Source organism: Ceratotherium simum, chromosome X, assembly GCF_057802395.1.
Source record: "Ceratotherium simum simum isolate JZ-2026a chromosome X, ASM5780239v1, whole genome shotgun sequence".
In the NCBI taxonomy this organism is placed as follows: Eukaryota; Metazoa; Chordata; class Mammalia; order Perissodactyla; family Rhinocerotidae; genus Ceratotherium; species Ceratotherium simum.
The window spans coordinates 108,012,469-108,028,800 of NC_141940.1; the positions used below are offsets into that span (position 1 = coordinate 108,012,469).

Below are 16,332 nucleotides of genomic sequence, written 5' to 3' on the forward strand. Positions count from 1 at the left end.
CTTCCACTTCTGGTTCTTTCCAGCCTTGTTTACTCCTCTCTACAAAAGAAAAATTTTTTGCCTAATGCTTAAGATCCTTGCAGATCTTATGGTCACAGCTTTTCCCTGTCGGGGGAAGAGGGAGAATCTCCCTCTGCCCTTTCCCTTAAGGTTCTTCTGGCTGGCCAAATAATCAACAAGACAGGTTAGCAGGAGAAAATAATACCAAGTTTAATAACATGTATACATGGGAGAAAGCAGGGACACTGCGTTTCTCAACACAATAGCAGAAATTCTCGTCTTAAATATCTTTTTCAGCCAATGACAAAGGAGGATTTTGGCGGTGGGGGGAGTCAGTTACAGGAGATTACCACTAAAGCACAGTAAACAAGAGTCAGGTTTATTATGTAGCTCAAGGCCTCACCTTCCACATAAGTCACTAGAGATGAGCTCATCCCCCTCTCTTCTCCAAACAGAGAGGGAGATACCTTTACAAATGGAGATTTCCCTTATAAATGTAAATGATTGTCTGGCAACTCTTCACAGGGTCATCCAGAGAATGTGGCCAGAGAGACAGAACTTCTGATAAGAGGGGCTTGTTGGTGCCTTTCCTATTGTAACATTTACCCTACGTTATCTTTACAGCCATCATGATAGATCTGTTCCAGGAAGGAGCCACCATGTCAAATTCTTTAGGCAGTTAGTGGGGGAGGTCAAATGTCCTCAGAGAAAACAACCAAGGTAAAGAGATAGATTTCAGGGTGGCCAAATCTTGATCTCCCACAGTCCCGCCTTTGAAACTAAAAGTTTCACAGTCCTTTTGAAACTTAAAGAAGTTTCATAGTCCAGAAGCTGAGTTGGTAGATTGTTTCATCTCACTGAACCCATTTCTTAGTCCTGATAATAGATCAGTTCAATTAAGTTCCTTTTGGAAGGTGGTGATGCAGGTGGGCTCTCAAGGTTACGCCTATATTGTGGAAGCAAGCAATCAAGTATTTAATAGAAGCATTTCTATAAAAGAAAAACAAGGTTAATGGTTGGAGCAAGTTGTAAAGCAGTTTTTGAGTTCAGAGGACAGCCAGTGAAGAAGAATTTTAGATGTCAGCGTCAAAGCATCTTTTGCAGTTTAAAATGTCTCGGATGGTGTCGTCAGGTCATCTCAAGTTTATATCAAGTCCATCAGCTTCAGTTTGTAAGGCTTCAGGAAAAAGGGCAGGTTCAGTTCTCAGTGATTTCAAATGAAAATGATGGAAAAAATCAAAAACGTTAGTTTGGATATCTGTAGCCAGATATTTCAGGAGACTAGAAGAAATCAGGATCCAGTCTAGTCAACAGATATATAACAAAAACCTCAAAAGACAACAAAACTAGGATCTAATATCCACAAATGTATACTATAGTTTTTACTGAAATATAATTTTTCTCTCTAAAATCACCCTCATTTTTATTAAGATAGCCAAATTAAAACTAACTAGTTTGCAAAATAAGTCTAGTTCCAATAGAGTTGGCCCAATTATTTACATAAGTACAGCAAGAATAGCAATTGATCACATAGGCTCTTTTAAATCTGCTTTGCTGGAACTTTTTATAAGGAATCTCAGATTGAACTTCAAAGGCCTCTCGAGGCCAGGAAAGCCAAGCCAAGGATTTTGTCATCAGACGTTGCCTGCAATACCTACAGATTTGGGTGAATTCCTCTCTTCCGAGGTTCCCCCAAAATATTTTGAGGTTCCTTGTACCTGCCAGATAAGTGACATTCTTTACTTATCCTGCTAAGTGCTGCTTGGAACATAAGGTACCAGGCCAATATTTCCACGTGGCTTTATTCCATAAAGTCGAATCTTCATTCCTCAAAAGCTGTATGGTTATATCGCAAATATGATGTTCCAGTCACAGCCTTGGTAATATAACCAGTGTTTCCAATTGTGTCCTGTTATAAGGAGAACAGATTCTTATTGAACTTATGCAAATAACTATATTGCCATGAAAACAACAATACTCACTCACTAAGAGTTTCCAAATTTGAGGCATCAGATAGAGAGAAAAAGATAAATATTTCAATTTTACTTACAAAAATATCATTTACTAAATTGCTGTAAGTCATAGCTGTCTCGGGAGAAAAGAGAAAAAGTTTTCCTTAAATCTGAAAAAACAAAACATTAAAAATTCAGCAATACTTCAAATGAAAAATCATGAAAATTATAATCATCCTTATCAGTTCATTCAGTCCTGTGTAATCCATTCTTGATCCCAGTCTTTTTGTTAGCAGCTTCATGAAGTCAGTTTCTCCATCAGATTTCTGTAATTTCTTACCAAGTTCAGTTTTATGATCAGAAAGTTTGTCAGAAACTTGTGTTCTAGAGTAAGTGTTAAAGTCCTTTCCATGAACTTCTCTGAAGATGAAACATATTTTGCAAAAGCATTAGTGCAAAGAAATAAGTCTGTAAACAACAAGACTTCAAAATGGCAATTGACAAGGAAATTTGGTTAATTTTGTGACATACAACACTTTAAAATAATAATAATAACCAGAATTATGACTGATAACCAGGACAGATCAGAATTTCAGTAATGTTATACAATTTTAAAATGCCTATATCAATAACATTAACCCACAAAATACCACCTAAGCAGGCTTATCATCACTTGTCTGACAATGCTTTCCATGTAATTTAACATACTGAATAAGCCTAATAAGTTTAGTATCTTTCCCCTTATAGGAAGCGAGCAAATTTCTTTGAGAAGTTCCAGGGCCCTTTGAAAGTTCTCAAAGAAAAAAAGACTTATTTTAAGATATGAATTTTGGGGAGCTTGTCAAAAATATAAAAAGTCAAAGCAAACATAGCATTAACAGTCCAAAAAGCCTTAATAGAGAGACCTCAGTCTTTTGAACACAGGAAATTATTTTAACAGGTTTTTTTTTTTTTTTGGTAGACTTTCTCAAAGGGAAAGAAAAATCTTTTATAACCTCTTTATCAAGTTTAAGCAAAATATCTTTTTACGAGAAATTTCAATTTTGCACCAGCTTACTTCTGCTATTAAAACTCATTTACTTAATTAAATTCATTTCAATCTTAGCCAACTTGACTGTGCAAAAACTCCTTTTCCAGAATTCCTCTTCCACAAACCTTCTATAACTTTCTTTTTACATTCAGAATTTGTCCCATGTCTTTCTTTTCCCTCCCAGTACTTGAGGACAAATTTATCTTTCTTAATCAACCAAACAAAATATTTCCATTCTTTGTTCCTTCTTTATATATCTTACTTTCCTTGTACACAGACATATTTTTCTTAATTTTTAATCACATATACTAATTAGAAATTTTAACCTTTAGAAACCTCAATTTGTAAGTAAAAACTAAACAATTATAAACTTTCTTTTAAATTAGTATCTTGTGGCTTGGAAAATTTATAAACACTTCATAACTTCTAGAAACATGTTACTTTATAGTATAATCTTTTAATAAAACACATGTTTACCAATAGACCCAAAACACCTTTTAGTTTTCCTGTAATGAAAAGCCAAAAGTAGACAAACGTACATTTAGCAATCAATGTCTAATATCTTATGTTATTTGGAAATGATGATACTCAGTGGATTTTTTTTTATAAAATTTAGCAAAACTCTAAAGCTTTAAGTCACCAAAAAGAGTTTGGAAGCAGTAACTACCATAACGCATAATTATTGTTTAAAGTTCATCCAACATTTATCTTTTTCACAACTATTTACTTGTTCCCAATAATTATTTAGATTGCCTATAAGACTTCATAAGACTTCAGATAAAAGTAGCCATCATTTAAATTACTATTTTTGTTAACCAGTTCTGTAATAGAAATAACATCAGTTTTTTCCTACAAATTTCATGCAATTTTCATCACTTCTTATACCTTTAAACATAGTTATCATTAAGATTTTTATCAATAGGTCTTGGTCTTATAATTTTAGACCAGGGGAGCATTCCCAGTCAGACATTTTAAAACATACTCAGGCAAGGTTGATGTAACCTCTTTATATAAAATTAGCTCAAACATTCCAACCTTTATAATCTTATCAACACTTACACTTTTACATGTTTTCAATTCAATTGTAACCTCAGTCAAGGTCTTAATGCTAGTCAAATTTTTTTCCTTCCTTTTTTTTGGCCTTTTCTTAGGTACCAAATAATTATGTGAGAGCTCTCAAAACATTTTTTTTTCCCCCAATTTAGAAGTTTTTCCAATTCAAAGGATCCGTCGTCTGGCCATTGACGAGTAGGATCTTCATTTGTATATTTATTCCAATAGTGACTCGAACCAATAAGCCTTTTTAAGGAAAGACCCGGAGGTAACTTTCCACTCTTAGAATAAATCTACCATGGACGCAAGAGGCGTCCCTGGTGAGGGCGCAGATGATGTAGCCCCCATGATCCACAGAATTTACTCCCAAAGATATTCAGAGAAAGTAAAGACCTTCGTTGCACAGGTGGTAAGGATGGTGTAGTGAAAACGGTGTCTCCGGTCTCCCACAATAGTGTGGGACGCCTCCAGTCACAGACCCGCTAATCTGTGACACCGGGCAGGCGATACTGGAATGGGATTTTTCCAGCACTAACAAGCAACGATGGTTAAGACGACAAAAGCCCTTATGGACTGGGCCTTTTATGACAAACTCCCCTGAGAGCTTGGCACAGCCGGACAAAGAGACAGTTCGGAACCCCAGTCTACTCGACTGGCCACCAAGGTGCACCCCGGTAAATGCACCTTCCGTATGGTGGAGACCAAGGAGAATATTCTCACTGGTCACAAAGCCAAGTTTTCTCAGGACACAGAACAAGACAGAAGGAAAAACCTCATCCGGTTTTTTTTTTTTTTTTCTGTGCACAATGACAGCTTTAGCCAAGCCTTAGGTCTCTTGGAGCCAGAATAATACCTAGAGGGGGAGATGCCGCGGGGTTGGGGACTGTGTGCTTTACAGAGTACCTCGTCGTTGCACGGACATTTTCTTGCAGTTGGCGGGGGACCTGTGTCATCTACCCCGTTCCGTGACCCAAATTATCCTGACACGGGAGTCTTCTGAAAGTGGCGAGCGCCCTAATGGCTCTTAACTGCTCGACCCGTGCCCACCAAATTTGCAGCCTTTTTGGCTTCCAAGATGCCCTTGGCAATGGCCTTCACTTCATGTGCATGTTAACCCACAGCAAAGTTTGTCTAAATAGACGCCGGTCTGGTGAGACCCGCAAACTCACCAGTCTGTGGGGCCGGCCCGGACAGCAGGCTTATAGGGCCTATGCCTGCGTCCTACCCTATGGTATTTCCTTCTTATGACAAAAGACACAGACAAAAGAGAAAAACAGAGACTACCTCTGGGAGGAAAAGGGATCAAGATCATAACCAAGAGTACTCTACCAAATTTACTAGAGTGACTAAAAGCCCAAGAAACTAGTTTCCCAAATATTTTCTCCTGCCAATCTAAATTTAGAAAGAGAAAAAAATTCTCACCATTTCCTTCCGCCGGACTCCACAGATAGAGATTCCGGGAGGCTGATGTGGTAAGAAGTCTTACCTTTTTGCCGGCTTTCGTCAGGCGTTCCCGTATCTCATCATCTGCAGTAGTCCAGGGAGAAGGCAGGTCTTCCAGCCAGAGAAGGCAACTTGCCAGCCAGTGTGGCTCCTGGCAACTACGCCAAAACTGTCGGGGGAAGAGGGAGAATCTCCCTCTGCCCTTTGCCTTAAGGTTCTCCTGCCTGGCTCGCCAAAACTGTAGGGGGAAGAGAGTGAATCTCCCTCTGCCCTTTCCCTTAAGGTTCTTCTGGCTGGCCAAATAATCAACAAGACAGGTTAGCAGGAGAAAATAATACCAAGTTTAATAACATGTATACATGGGAGAAAGCAGGGACACTGCGTTTCTCAACACAATAGCAGAAATTCTCGTCTTAAATATCTTTTTCAGCCAATGACAAAGGAGGATTTTGGCGGTGGGGGGAGTCAGTTACAGGAGATTACCACTAAAGCACAGTAAACAAGAGTCAGGTTTATTATGTAGCTCAAGGCCTCACCTTCCACATTGATAAGTCACTAGAGATGAGCTCATCCCCCTCTCTTCTCCAAACAGAGAGGGAGATACCTTTACAAATGGAGATTTCCCTTATAAATGTAAATGATTGTCTGGCAACTCTTCACAGGGTCATCCAGAGAATGTGGCCAGAGAGACAGAACTTCTGATAAGAGGGGCTTGTTGGTGCCTTTCCTATTGTAACATTTACCCTACGTTATCTTTACAGCCATCATGATAGATCTGTTCCAGGAAGGAGCCACCATGTCAAATTCTTTAGGCAGTTAGTGGGGGAGGTCAAATGTCCTCAGAGAAAACAACCAAGGTAAAGAGATAGATTTCAGGGTGGCCAAATCTTGATCTCCCACATCCCTATTGCAATAGTTTCCCTCCCTCTCTTTCAAAAGTCCCTTTCCACTCTTGCAATAATCCTTTCTGAAGAAAGCTTTTCTCTCCTTACTAAGTTTGGATTTGTCTTTTATTTTATGTATAGTTTGTGGAGAGGAATTTTTGAGTCAGGAGGATAGTTTATTTCTAATTATTTTCCTAACACACATGACATAGTGTAATCACGGGGGTGACATCTCATCACCTTTGTCATAATATATTAGTTAGAAGCAAGTTACAGGCCCTACCCACACTCAAGGATATGAGTACACAAAGGTATGATCACCAGGAGGTGGGGATCGTGGGGGCCATGAGATTCTGTTTGCCATAGTCCACTGTCCAGGCCCCAATGTTTCACGCCCCCACTTTGTGCAAAATTCATTCATCTTCTCCAAAGATCTCAAAAAGTCTTGTCCCATTACAACAGTTAGCTCAAAATCCAAGTCTGATCATCTAAATCAGGTCCAACTGCAGGTGATGAGGCTCTTGGGGGAAAGTTCATTAAGCATACCAGTTGGGCACAATAAATCTCTATTTGTAGATCCGTGAAACAAAGAGACAAGTCATCGGTCCTAGCACGTCCACTGTACAATGGTGAGATAGGAATAGAATAACATCTGTAGACATTTCTCTTTAGAAACAAGAAAATGGGAGGTACAAGAGTCACTGGACAACAGCAGTTCTGAAATCTCAATGGGCAAATGGTGTCAGTTCCTTGATTAGATTTCAAAGCCTGAGAATAATTCCTCTGGCTATCACCTCCATCTTATGGGTTCTTGTTTCCACCCTCTGAGTCATTCTTCTTTTTTTGTGGAACATAGCATGTGTTTGCAGTTGAGAATGTAAGACAATTACTTTGCAAACTGTGATCAGATGCACTGGCACAAGTACTCATAACACCTACCTTGCCTCTCCCAATGGACAGTTTCTCTCTAGTGTATCTAGGATTCAAGAGTAACTGCTAAGAGCCATTTTGCGTCTAGGCTTTAGTTTCTCAACTCTGAGACACACCATCTGAGAGTCTCCCACAGCCTTACCTCATCCACCATATAGCTAAGCTTAAAACTTCCTTCCCACTGCAAAACTGGTTTCCCAAATGCCCAAATGGATTTACCTCAGGGCATTTACATTTAACTGCTCTCACGTGGGCTCCCACCTCTTCACTCCTTTTTAATTGTCCTTCTGAGATACCATGATATCTCATAACTTCCAACTGCTCCTAGACACAAAATCCCTAGTATCCCCAAGAAAATCAAGATGTCTTCCAAAGAGCAGACGTTCAGTTAATGTTTAGAGAATAAACGAGCCAATGAACATGCTATAAAATTTAAATTCTAATTTCTCCTGCATTCTTGGATAAGTTAAACATATCCATGCATGCATCTTTTAATTTTACAGACTGACAAAGTATTAGGAAGGCCATGAGTTGACTACTTTTCACATTATTTTTTGAGAACAACAATTTTACTACTGAGTTCTTTCATATTTTCAAAGAAACAACTACTCAATGTCATGATATCCTGTTCCATATCGTAAAATAACATGGACGATTTCCCAATTTGTTTTCCAAATTACATAGCTCCCACTCTTAATCCTGATAACAGGAATAAATGTATAACCAAAGTGTTGATTCATAAAATTACATTCTGAATCTACTTAAATCTTCTATTAAAGGGACGACATTTAGAAATTAACTTAGAAAGAATGAAAGAAATTGAGAAAGAATGAAAACAACTAGAAAGACAAGGAAAGATATCCAAGATACCACATAAAACAGGAAGATTTCCCAAGCCTATTAACAGAAGTTGTCTTGGAACCTTCAACCAGATTCCCCATCTTCTCTCCTTATTGTCCCTTCTCCACCTTATGCCGCACTCTAGATCCAGAACACTGACTGCCAGCCTGCCCTAGGCTCTCTGGATAAGGTTTTACATGTGGTCTCTCTCATGGACTCTGGCAACTGCTCTGACCTCAGATCTTCACTAGCTAAGGGTGTCCTGCTGGCTCCATTGCCCAGCAACTGGTCATTCTGATCAAGTCGTTGCTTTTCAAAGTAAAGGAGAGATGTTGCTGATATTTCAGAACGTAAAGTATGCCTAGAAGAATCGGGGCACTCAAGACATTAATGCAGAAATCCAGCTCTATATGGGTAAGGGATTAATTTAATTTTATTCTCATCCTAATTGAAAAAAAGGAAATAAAAATTAAAATGATAATGAGACAATATCTTTCATCTCAAAGTTTGACCAAAATTTAAAAGACTGATGAAATAAAGTGCCTATGAGAATGCAAGGCATTCACATACATTAATCTGAGAGACTATGAATTGGTAAGGCATTTTTGGAACAGAATTTCAGCAATACTTGTAAAAATTTTCAGTCTTCAAACTTGGCCCACTTTAATCAAATTTGCACTTTGCTATGTTTTTCCTGTAGAAAAACATGCACATTTGCCCAAGATTTCACTTTCAAAGATGTTGATTTCAGTTCTATTAATCATAGCTACAAATGGGAAGCAATTTTTGTGTCCATTAGGAGGAGAATGGTTAAATTAATTATTGCATAAACATAGGTAGGATAATCCTTACCTGTTCCTCTTTTTGGAGGGCAGATTAGAACATGATGATTGGAGTTCCCATGATACGTGATTAACATCTCTGTATAATCAAAACTTGCAACACCGTGATTGCTTCCAATTCTTCCTGACAGTCTCTCATTCAAATGGCCAAAAGGTATATGAAAAGATGCTCAACATCACTAATCATCAGGGAAATGCAAATCAAAACCACAATGAGCTATCACCTCATAGCAATTAGGATGGTTATTAAAAAAACAAAAAGATAAGTATTGGTGAGGATGCAGAGAAACTGAATCCTTCTACACTGTTGCTGGGAATGTAAAATGGTGCAGCCACTATAGAAAACAGTATGGAGGTTCCTTAAAGAATTAAAAATAGAGGGGGCCAGTCCAGTGGCATAGTGGTTAAGTTCCCGCACTCTACTTCAGCGGCCTGTGGTTTCTTGGGTTCGGATCCCAGGCACAGACCTACATATAGCTCAACGAGCCATGCTGTGGAGATGTCCCACATACAAAATAGTGGAAGATTGGCACAGATGTTAGTTCAGGGCCAATCTTCCTCACAAAAAAATAAAATTAAAAATAGAGCTACCATATGATCCAGCAATTTCATTTCTGTGTATATACTCAAAAGAATGGAAATCAGGATCTCAGAGAGATATCTGCATTCTCATGTTCCTTGCAGCACTACTCACAACAGCTAAGTTATGGAAACAACCCAAATGTCCATTGAAGATAAATAAAGAAAGAAAATTTTGCAATATATGTACATGTATATATACACATGCATGCACAGTAGAATATTATTCAGCCTTAAAAGAGGAAATCCTGCCACTTGCAACAACACAGATAACTTGAAGGACATTACACTAAGTGAAAAAAGCCAGTCACAGAAGGACAAATACTGCATGGTTCCATTTATATCAGGTACCTAAAATTGTCAAACTCATAAAAGCAGAGACTAGAACTGTGGTTACCAGGGCCTGGGGGGAGGGGGAGATGGGGAGTTGTTCAATTGGTATAAAGTTTCAGATATGCAAGATGAATTAGTTCTAGAGATCTGCTGTACAGCATAGCGCCTATAGTTAACAACACTTTATTATACACTTATGGTTTTTTAAGAGAGTAGATCTCATGTTAAGTGTTTTTACCACGAAAGAAAAAAACCAAAGAGATACAAGGAAACTTTTGGAGGTGATGGATATGTCTGTTACCTTGATCATGGTGATGATTTCACAGGTGTATACATATGTCCAAACTCATCAAATTGTATATACTACATCTGTATAGTTTTTTGTATATCAATTATATCTCAATAAATCTGCTTAAAAGAAAAAGAATTCTAGAGAGTAGTTCAGAGTGTGATGGATCTATATGTTCTCTCGTGGAAATATCCTGCATTCATTTTATTAAGTGACAAGTTCAAGAGGCAGAACAATATGTACATTGTTAATCATGTGTGATAAAAATTAATATATTTTTATAACACACCTGTTTATGAAAAAGCCTCAGATTAGCTTTAAAATGACACACACCAGATTATTAATTATGGTTACCTATGAGGAGGGGGCTGAACTTTGAGGAAAAGGGGAGATTGTAATTTATCTGTATTGTTAGAATTTTTTTGCAGCAAGAATATATGTTCTATGGCATTTGTAATTAAAATATTTAAATACATCTAGCCACAAAAATGGTAGGTGTGCGTTAATCAGATAAAGTAACTGCTAGCTGATGCAACAGACAAAACCTGCAAACCTGCAATGGCTTAAAACAACAAAAGTTTATTTCTCATGCACATGAAATCTGATGTGGGTAGGCACGGGCATTCACTGTCAGATGGCCCAGGTATCCAGGCTGCTCCCATCAAGTGGTTGCACTTCTCAACAAGGGATCTTTGTGTTTGCTGCTGAATGAAACACAGAGCATGGAGGTGGCATACTTGCTCTCAAATACCTTGGCCTGGAGGTACAAATATCATTTCTGTTCATATTTCAGTGTCAATGTAGTCACAAGACCCTTCCTAAGTACGAGTGGACTGGGAATGTAGTCTCCCCATGAGCCCAGGAAGGAGAGCAAGACACCATGTGGGTGAGCACTTCCAGTATTTCCCCAAAACTGTTATATAGTAGGTGCTCAATAAAAGAGCAACTATTAGAATTTGTTATGAAAACAACTCTCTCCATTTCTTGGTGGAGTTTCTAAGGAGGTCAATTTGTCTTGCAATTCTCCAACTTTTTTCCAAGCCTGCTACATGGGAGGTACTTTCAAATACTGGATCACATTTAGTTTTCAAAAGGATCCTGTAAAATTTCTGTAGGGAGGGCTCACCTTTTTCACTCAATAGCACTTTTCTGACTCACCTTTGAAATAAATTCTAGAGTCTCAATAGGATGAGAATGTTCTCCTTCTATTGATGCATGGTCAAAACCTTAACTTGTGAGTCCCAGCAACCCTCAGCACAACTGAACATACAGGACACTTTTATAGGTGTCATTAGGCACAAGGAAAAACTGGGATTCTTCTCTGGTCAAATACTGAGATAAGAGACAGCAGAAGTATGGTGAATTATTTTAATCTTTGCTTTTAAAGAGAGTATGTCTGCCAAGAAACCATTTTTTTCCCTCTTAAAACAACTCTGGGGTTCTGAGGAATTCAGCGTCAGTAGATGTTTGCTACACTGTGATTTCCATGGTCTTTCCTCATTTCCGACTTATGAGGGAGGCTTTGGTTATTGACCATCGAGGTAAGCTCACTTATTGGTGTGTGTGTTCAGTCTCAAATAACACACTCCTTTAAAATCCTACTGATAATATCTGGGTTGTTTACAAAACCCCCTACCTAACTTCAATTACATCCCAAGAACCAGTATATTCTGTAAAAAATAAGACTCTAATCACCAGCTCATTTGGAATATACTTTGAGACTGTTGTAGAGATGTGAGGTGGGGAGGTGGGACTGTGACAATCAGGTATCTAAACTTCACTGTCGATGATTCCACCAAGAGGGATGGAATCTCCAAGGTACACCTGCAGAGAGTTGGAATGCTTTAATCAAGGGGAGGGCAAGTGATTCTGGACTGCCTTTATGACAGGAAGCAGGGTGCAGCCTCCAGAGGACACAGTGAAGAGCTGGCCAGAATATGAGGGTTCCAATTTGGACAGGAGGGCACACGCGGGAGGACCCAGGGGCAAGTGCTGTAATGCAGGAAAGTGCTAGTACAGGCCTTGGGCCAGCGCCTGGGCAGAGTTAGCTGTCCAGGAAGCCTTGGGCTAGGGACAGGAGGATCCTCAGCAAAGGAAGCCCATAGACAAGCCCTAAATTGTGCTTTATTCTCATATTCACCTTCCTTCATCAGGACTACTTTTAGTACTTCGGCTAGAGAGTCCTGTTTTTTAATTGTCTGTGATACATCTTGGAGTAGTGAGGAGAATAGAAAATGAAGAGACAGAAGGTCTGCCTCAGGCTGGAGGAGTGGAAAAGTGTGGGCTCTAGAAAAATTTGGACCTGAGGTCTAGTCTCAGCTCTTTCACTTATCAGCCATGTGAACTTGAGAAAATTACAAGTTCTTCATCTGCAAAGTATGTCTGAGAAGCCCTATCCTGTAGGACTGTCAGAATATTTGTAATGGATATGGAGCACTTGGCAGAGTAATTAGAAAATATTAGGTCTTTAATGAATGGCAGTTATATATTTTTTTTAACTGCAGTTGATACCACCTTCCCCTCTGGGGAGATTTCTTTTTGGGGGGGAGGAGATTTGCCCTGAACTAACATCTGTGCCAATCTGCCTCTATTTTGTATGTGGGTCACTGCCAGAGCATGGTTGATGAGTGGTGTAGGTCCACACCCGGGATCTGAACCTGTGAACCTGGGCTGTCAAAATGGAGCACGCTGAACTCAACCACTACACCATGGGGCCAGCACCTGGGGAGATCTACTTTTTATTAATTCAGGAGATATCACAGAATATGGAGCTTTCTAGGACAAATAATACCAAATTAGCCCAAAACACTGCTTAGCAACTAAAACTAAATAAATTTTCCCCCATTTGAGGATAAGTTATTTAATGTGGGTAGGGGGAGTCTTCCCTAGTTGGATGCAACTCAGAGGTCCTAGAATTTGTGTCAAAGACCAACAACTTCTCTCCCAGGTACCTTTTCATCCAAACCACCCCTATTTTTATTCATTTAATCACCACTAAATATGGAGCCCTCAGAGTTTTTTAAAATTATACTCGAGATAATCTAATTAAAATGCCTTTTTATGCATTGAGATCTGGTTCTCCCACGCGGTTGGGCAAAGAGAGCCAACATAGTAACTTCTCCACATCCCTGAGAGTATCACCCTTATTTCTCAGACATTCCTTGAAGACACTGTGCATAAAACAACTAGATGGTGCTCTGTGTTCAACTGCACGTGAACAAGAGCACAGGACACCTTCCATTTCTGCCCCAGGAGGAGGTTTTCCTCCGGCTTATTGATAATACTAAAGCAACTTTTAAGAGCAGGTTTGCATTCCAGGGTTTTGTCCTTCAATGTTGAGAAGCACCATCTGTATATCTGGCCTCTGCTCACCAGTCCCACAGCCTCGTCTACCCTACCACCCAGCTGAAATTAACAGTATATCCCACTGTGGGACTTTAAGTTTCCCAAAACCCCAAACTGCCTTTCCTCAGGGCATTTGTACCTTATTGTTTTCAGCCAGACACCCCACACACACACCCCTCCCCCTCCCCCTTACCTCCTTACTCCTTACTCGTCCTTTAGGTCTTAGAGGGTATTTCACCACCTTCCCTACATGATTACTGCTCCTTGACTGTAAAATTCTAAGGGCTTGGGTGTTTTGTATCCTAGTTTCCCCATTTCTCACATGGTGACTTTCAAAGAGCAGAAGTTCAATTAATATTTGGAGAATGAATGAGCCAGTGAGCATGAATTCTAGTTTATAAACATTTTATTTCTCCTGCATTCTTTAATAAGTAAGCAATCCAGGTATGTATCTTTTATTTTTGCAGAATAGCAGACTAAAATGGATAAAGAAAACCAAGAACTGAACATCTTTTACTTTTTCCCCCTCTATTTTTTGATCTCAATAATTTTACTGCTACATTTTTTCACATTTCCAAGGAAATGTATTACAATGCCATGTTGTATAGTTCTGGTTCAGTAAATATGAAAAGTTTCCCAATTTGTTTTACAAAATATTAAAACTCCTAATCTTAAATCTATTAAACAGCAATAAATATGTAACCAAAATCATTAATAAATTTAGATTCTGAAATTATTTAAACCTGTTATTAAAGAAACATTTGAAATGTAACAAAAGGAAAGAAAGAAAGAGAAAGAAAGAAAAGGAAGGAAGGAAGGAAGGAAGGAAGAAAGAAAGGGAAAGAAAGAAAGAACTCTAAGTTTACCACATAGAACAAGAATGCAAAGATGATATATACTGTGTTCCCACCAGACCCACCCAGGCCATCCACTTCTTAGAATGTCAACTGCTCTTTTCTTCCACAAAGAAAACAAACTGCCTCAGACTTCAACATTTGAAATATAACCTATAAAAAAAAAAGAAAGGTAAAATTCCAAGTTACCGATACAGAACAGGCACACAAAGATAATATACACTTCTTCAGCCCCGCCCCCGGACCTCCACTATTACAAGTTGACATACCTTTTCAACCAAAAAGTGAGAAACCAGACTCAGACTTCACTTAGTGTGGGAGGAGCTGCTGGCCGTGGCCCTGGAACGTGCACTGGCCGTAGCCTGGGAACGTGCGCTGGCCATGGCAGCAGTACGAGCCCTGGCTGCAGCTCTGGCTCGGGCTCTCTCTTCCTCATCTCGCAAAGCCTCTGCATACCAGGATGGGAAGGCACTAGGGACGGTATCATGAAGCTTGGCTAAAAACTCCAGGACTTTCATCTTGCTGGTTTCAGCGTGGGCTCTTGGGCCCCACAGGAACTCATAGCGTGGAGGATCACTGTTGGGCACCTGCCGGTACTCCAGGTACTTCAGCCTCACCAAATCTTCGGTGATGATCTTCCTGGGCTCCCCATAGATGAAGTGCTTCCTATCAGCATATACACCCATCAAATTCAGCACTTTCCAGACCTCCTCCTCGGGGGCACAGTTGGCTTTCATGAAGATCACACCCAGCACAATCATCAGGAGGCCAGTCTTGGGCATGTTCTCTTCATCACTCATCGTTCCGTCGGAGGTGAGATCTAGTTTGCTGAGAAGGGCATAGCAGTGCCTGATGGGATCCACTTCCTTCAAATCAACACCAAAGGCCAGCTCCATGTGCTCAGAGGCTCTCCTGAGGATCTCATTGAAATGAGACTTGTACTTTTTGGTAATTAACTTCAGCAAGTCTGCCTTTGTAATTGGCTCTTTCTTTTGATACTTCTGCAGCAGGAACTGCACCATGGAAACCACCTTCTTCTTTAAAGGATCTCTGCGCGAACCCTTAGTGCCCTTGGAGGATCTGGGGTTTTCCTCATCTTGGCTGTCGGTATCTTCATCTGAATCGCTGCATGAAACAGCTGCAGTAGTGTTGGTGGTAGATGGGGTTCCCTGAGGTGCCACAGGAGTGCTAGGTGTCTCAGCAGCAGGCAAATTCTGAGGCTCGCCCCCAAGGGGAGGAGAGGCAGACGAGGGGGACTCTCCTTCTGCCGCAGTAGCCTGAGCACCCTCCAGACCCTGGGTCTCACCACGGGCCTGGCGGCGTTTCTCCCGGGCACGGAGCTTGCTCTTCTGACCTCGAGGCATGACTGTGGTCAGGGATAACAGGCAGGAGTTCAAGCAATTAGGTTGATGAAGAGGTCACCCTAGAAGACAGAGAAAGAGATGGTGTGCACAGTCTCAGTAGGGAGATGCTACCTTGGCTCACAAGAAAAGCCATTTCTGCTGGTTCCCTTAAGGGTACTGTTTGAGGAACCCTCACGACAGGGGCGGGCGGGACTCTGTGGACCTCCTCTTTTCTGCCAGGGCTTGGCATCTCAGTCCTAACTCAGGATACTAAATTTGACTCCTTACCGGTCCTTTGACTCCTCCCTCTGCTCACTTGAGGCTGCCCCTTCAGATCAAGGCTCCCCACCCCAAAATTCCCTACGCGGAAGTGAGGCGGCGTTAAGCCTAACAGCCATACTTGAGCCACTCGGAGTTGACAGTGGGGGATGGGGCGTGCCAGAGTAGAGCGGGGCTGCTGCAGCTGCCTCAGTTCTGAGAGAAGTGTGTTCTCTCAGTTCTAACAAAGGTTACTCACTTTGACCTCTGTCAAATCCTGGGACTCCTCCCTGTGCTGGCGTGAGGCCACAGCTCTCAGACCAAAGCCACAACAGTTGGCCTGGCGGAAGTCAGAGG

General features: G+C 40.4%; 1 protein-coding gene, 1 long non-coding RNA gene and 1 other non-coding gene across 5 annotated transcripts; 1 reads left to right on the forward strand and 2 right to left on the reverse strand.

The window, feature by feature from the left end:
• Nucleotides 1-358: 358 nt before the first annotated feature.
• LOC147911981 (uncharacterized) lies at nucleotides 359-5,512 on the reverse strand. Its single transcript, XR_015550478.1, has 2 exons — nucleotides 2,051-5,512; nucleotides 359-1,909 (listed from the first exon to the last, which is right to left on the reverse strand). It is a non-coding gene; the product is annotated as an uncharacterized LOC147911981 (long non-coding RNA).
• Nucleotides 5,513-8,961: 3,449 nt separating this feature from the next.
• On the forward strand, nucleotides 8,962-9,103 carry LOC147911982 (U8 small nucleolar RNA). The gene has a single exon (XR_015550798.1). It is a non-coding gene; the product is annotated as a U8 small nucleolar RNA (small nucleolar RNA).
• Nucleotides 9,104-13,908: 4,805 nt separating this feature from the next.
• On the reverse strand, nucleotides 13,909-16,300 carry LOC101394319 (melanoma-associated antigen B18-like). 3 transcript variants are annotated; one of them, XM_014791091.2, is made up of 3 exons: nucleotides 16,235-16,300; nucleotides 14,644-15,797; nucleotides 13,909-14,527 (listed from the first exon to the last, which is right to left on the reverse strand). In XM_014791091.2, exon 2 carries the CDS (start codon nucleotides 15,736-15,738, stop codon nucleotides 14,680-14,682), a length of 1,059 nt encoding a protein of 352 aa, XP_014646577.1. In that variant the 5' UTR covers nucleotides 15,739-15,797; nucleotides 16,235-16,300; the 3' UTR covers nucleotides 13,909-14,527; nucleotides 14,644-14,679. The 3 variants fall into 3 exon arrangements, with proteins under 3 accessions (XP_014646577.1, XP_087283847.1, XP_087283849.1); XM_087427721.1 differs by lacking the exon at nucleotides 16,235-16,300 and adding an exon at nucleotides 16,118-16,179; XM_087427723.1 differs by lacking the exon at nucleotides 16,235-16,300 and adding an exon at nucleotides 16,006-16,093.
• Nucleotides 16,301-16,332: the final 32 nt, after the last annotated feature.

Excerpts from the sequence above, each read along its gene's own strand:
- LOC101394319 (XM_014791091.2), bottom strand. The coding sequence starts at position 15,738 with ATGCCTCGAGGTCAGAAGAGCAAGCTCCGTGCCCGGGAGAAACGCCGC.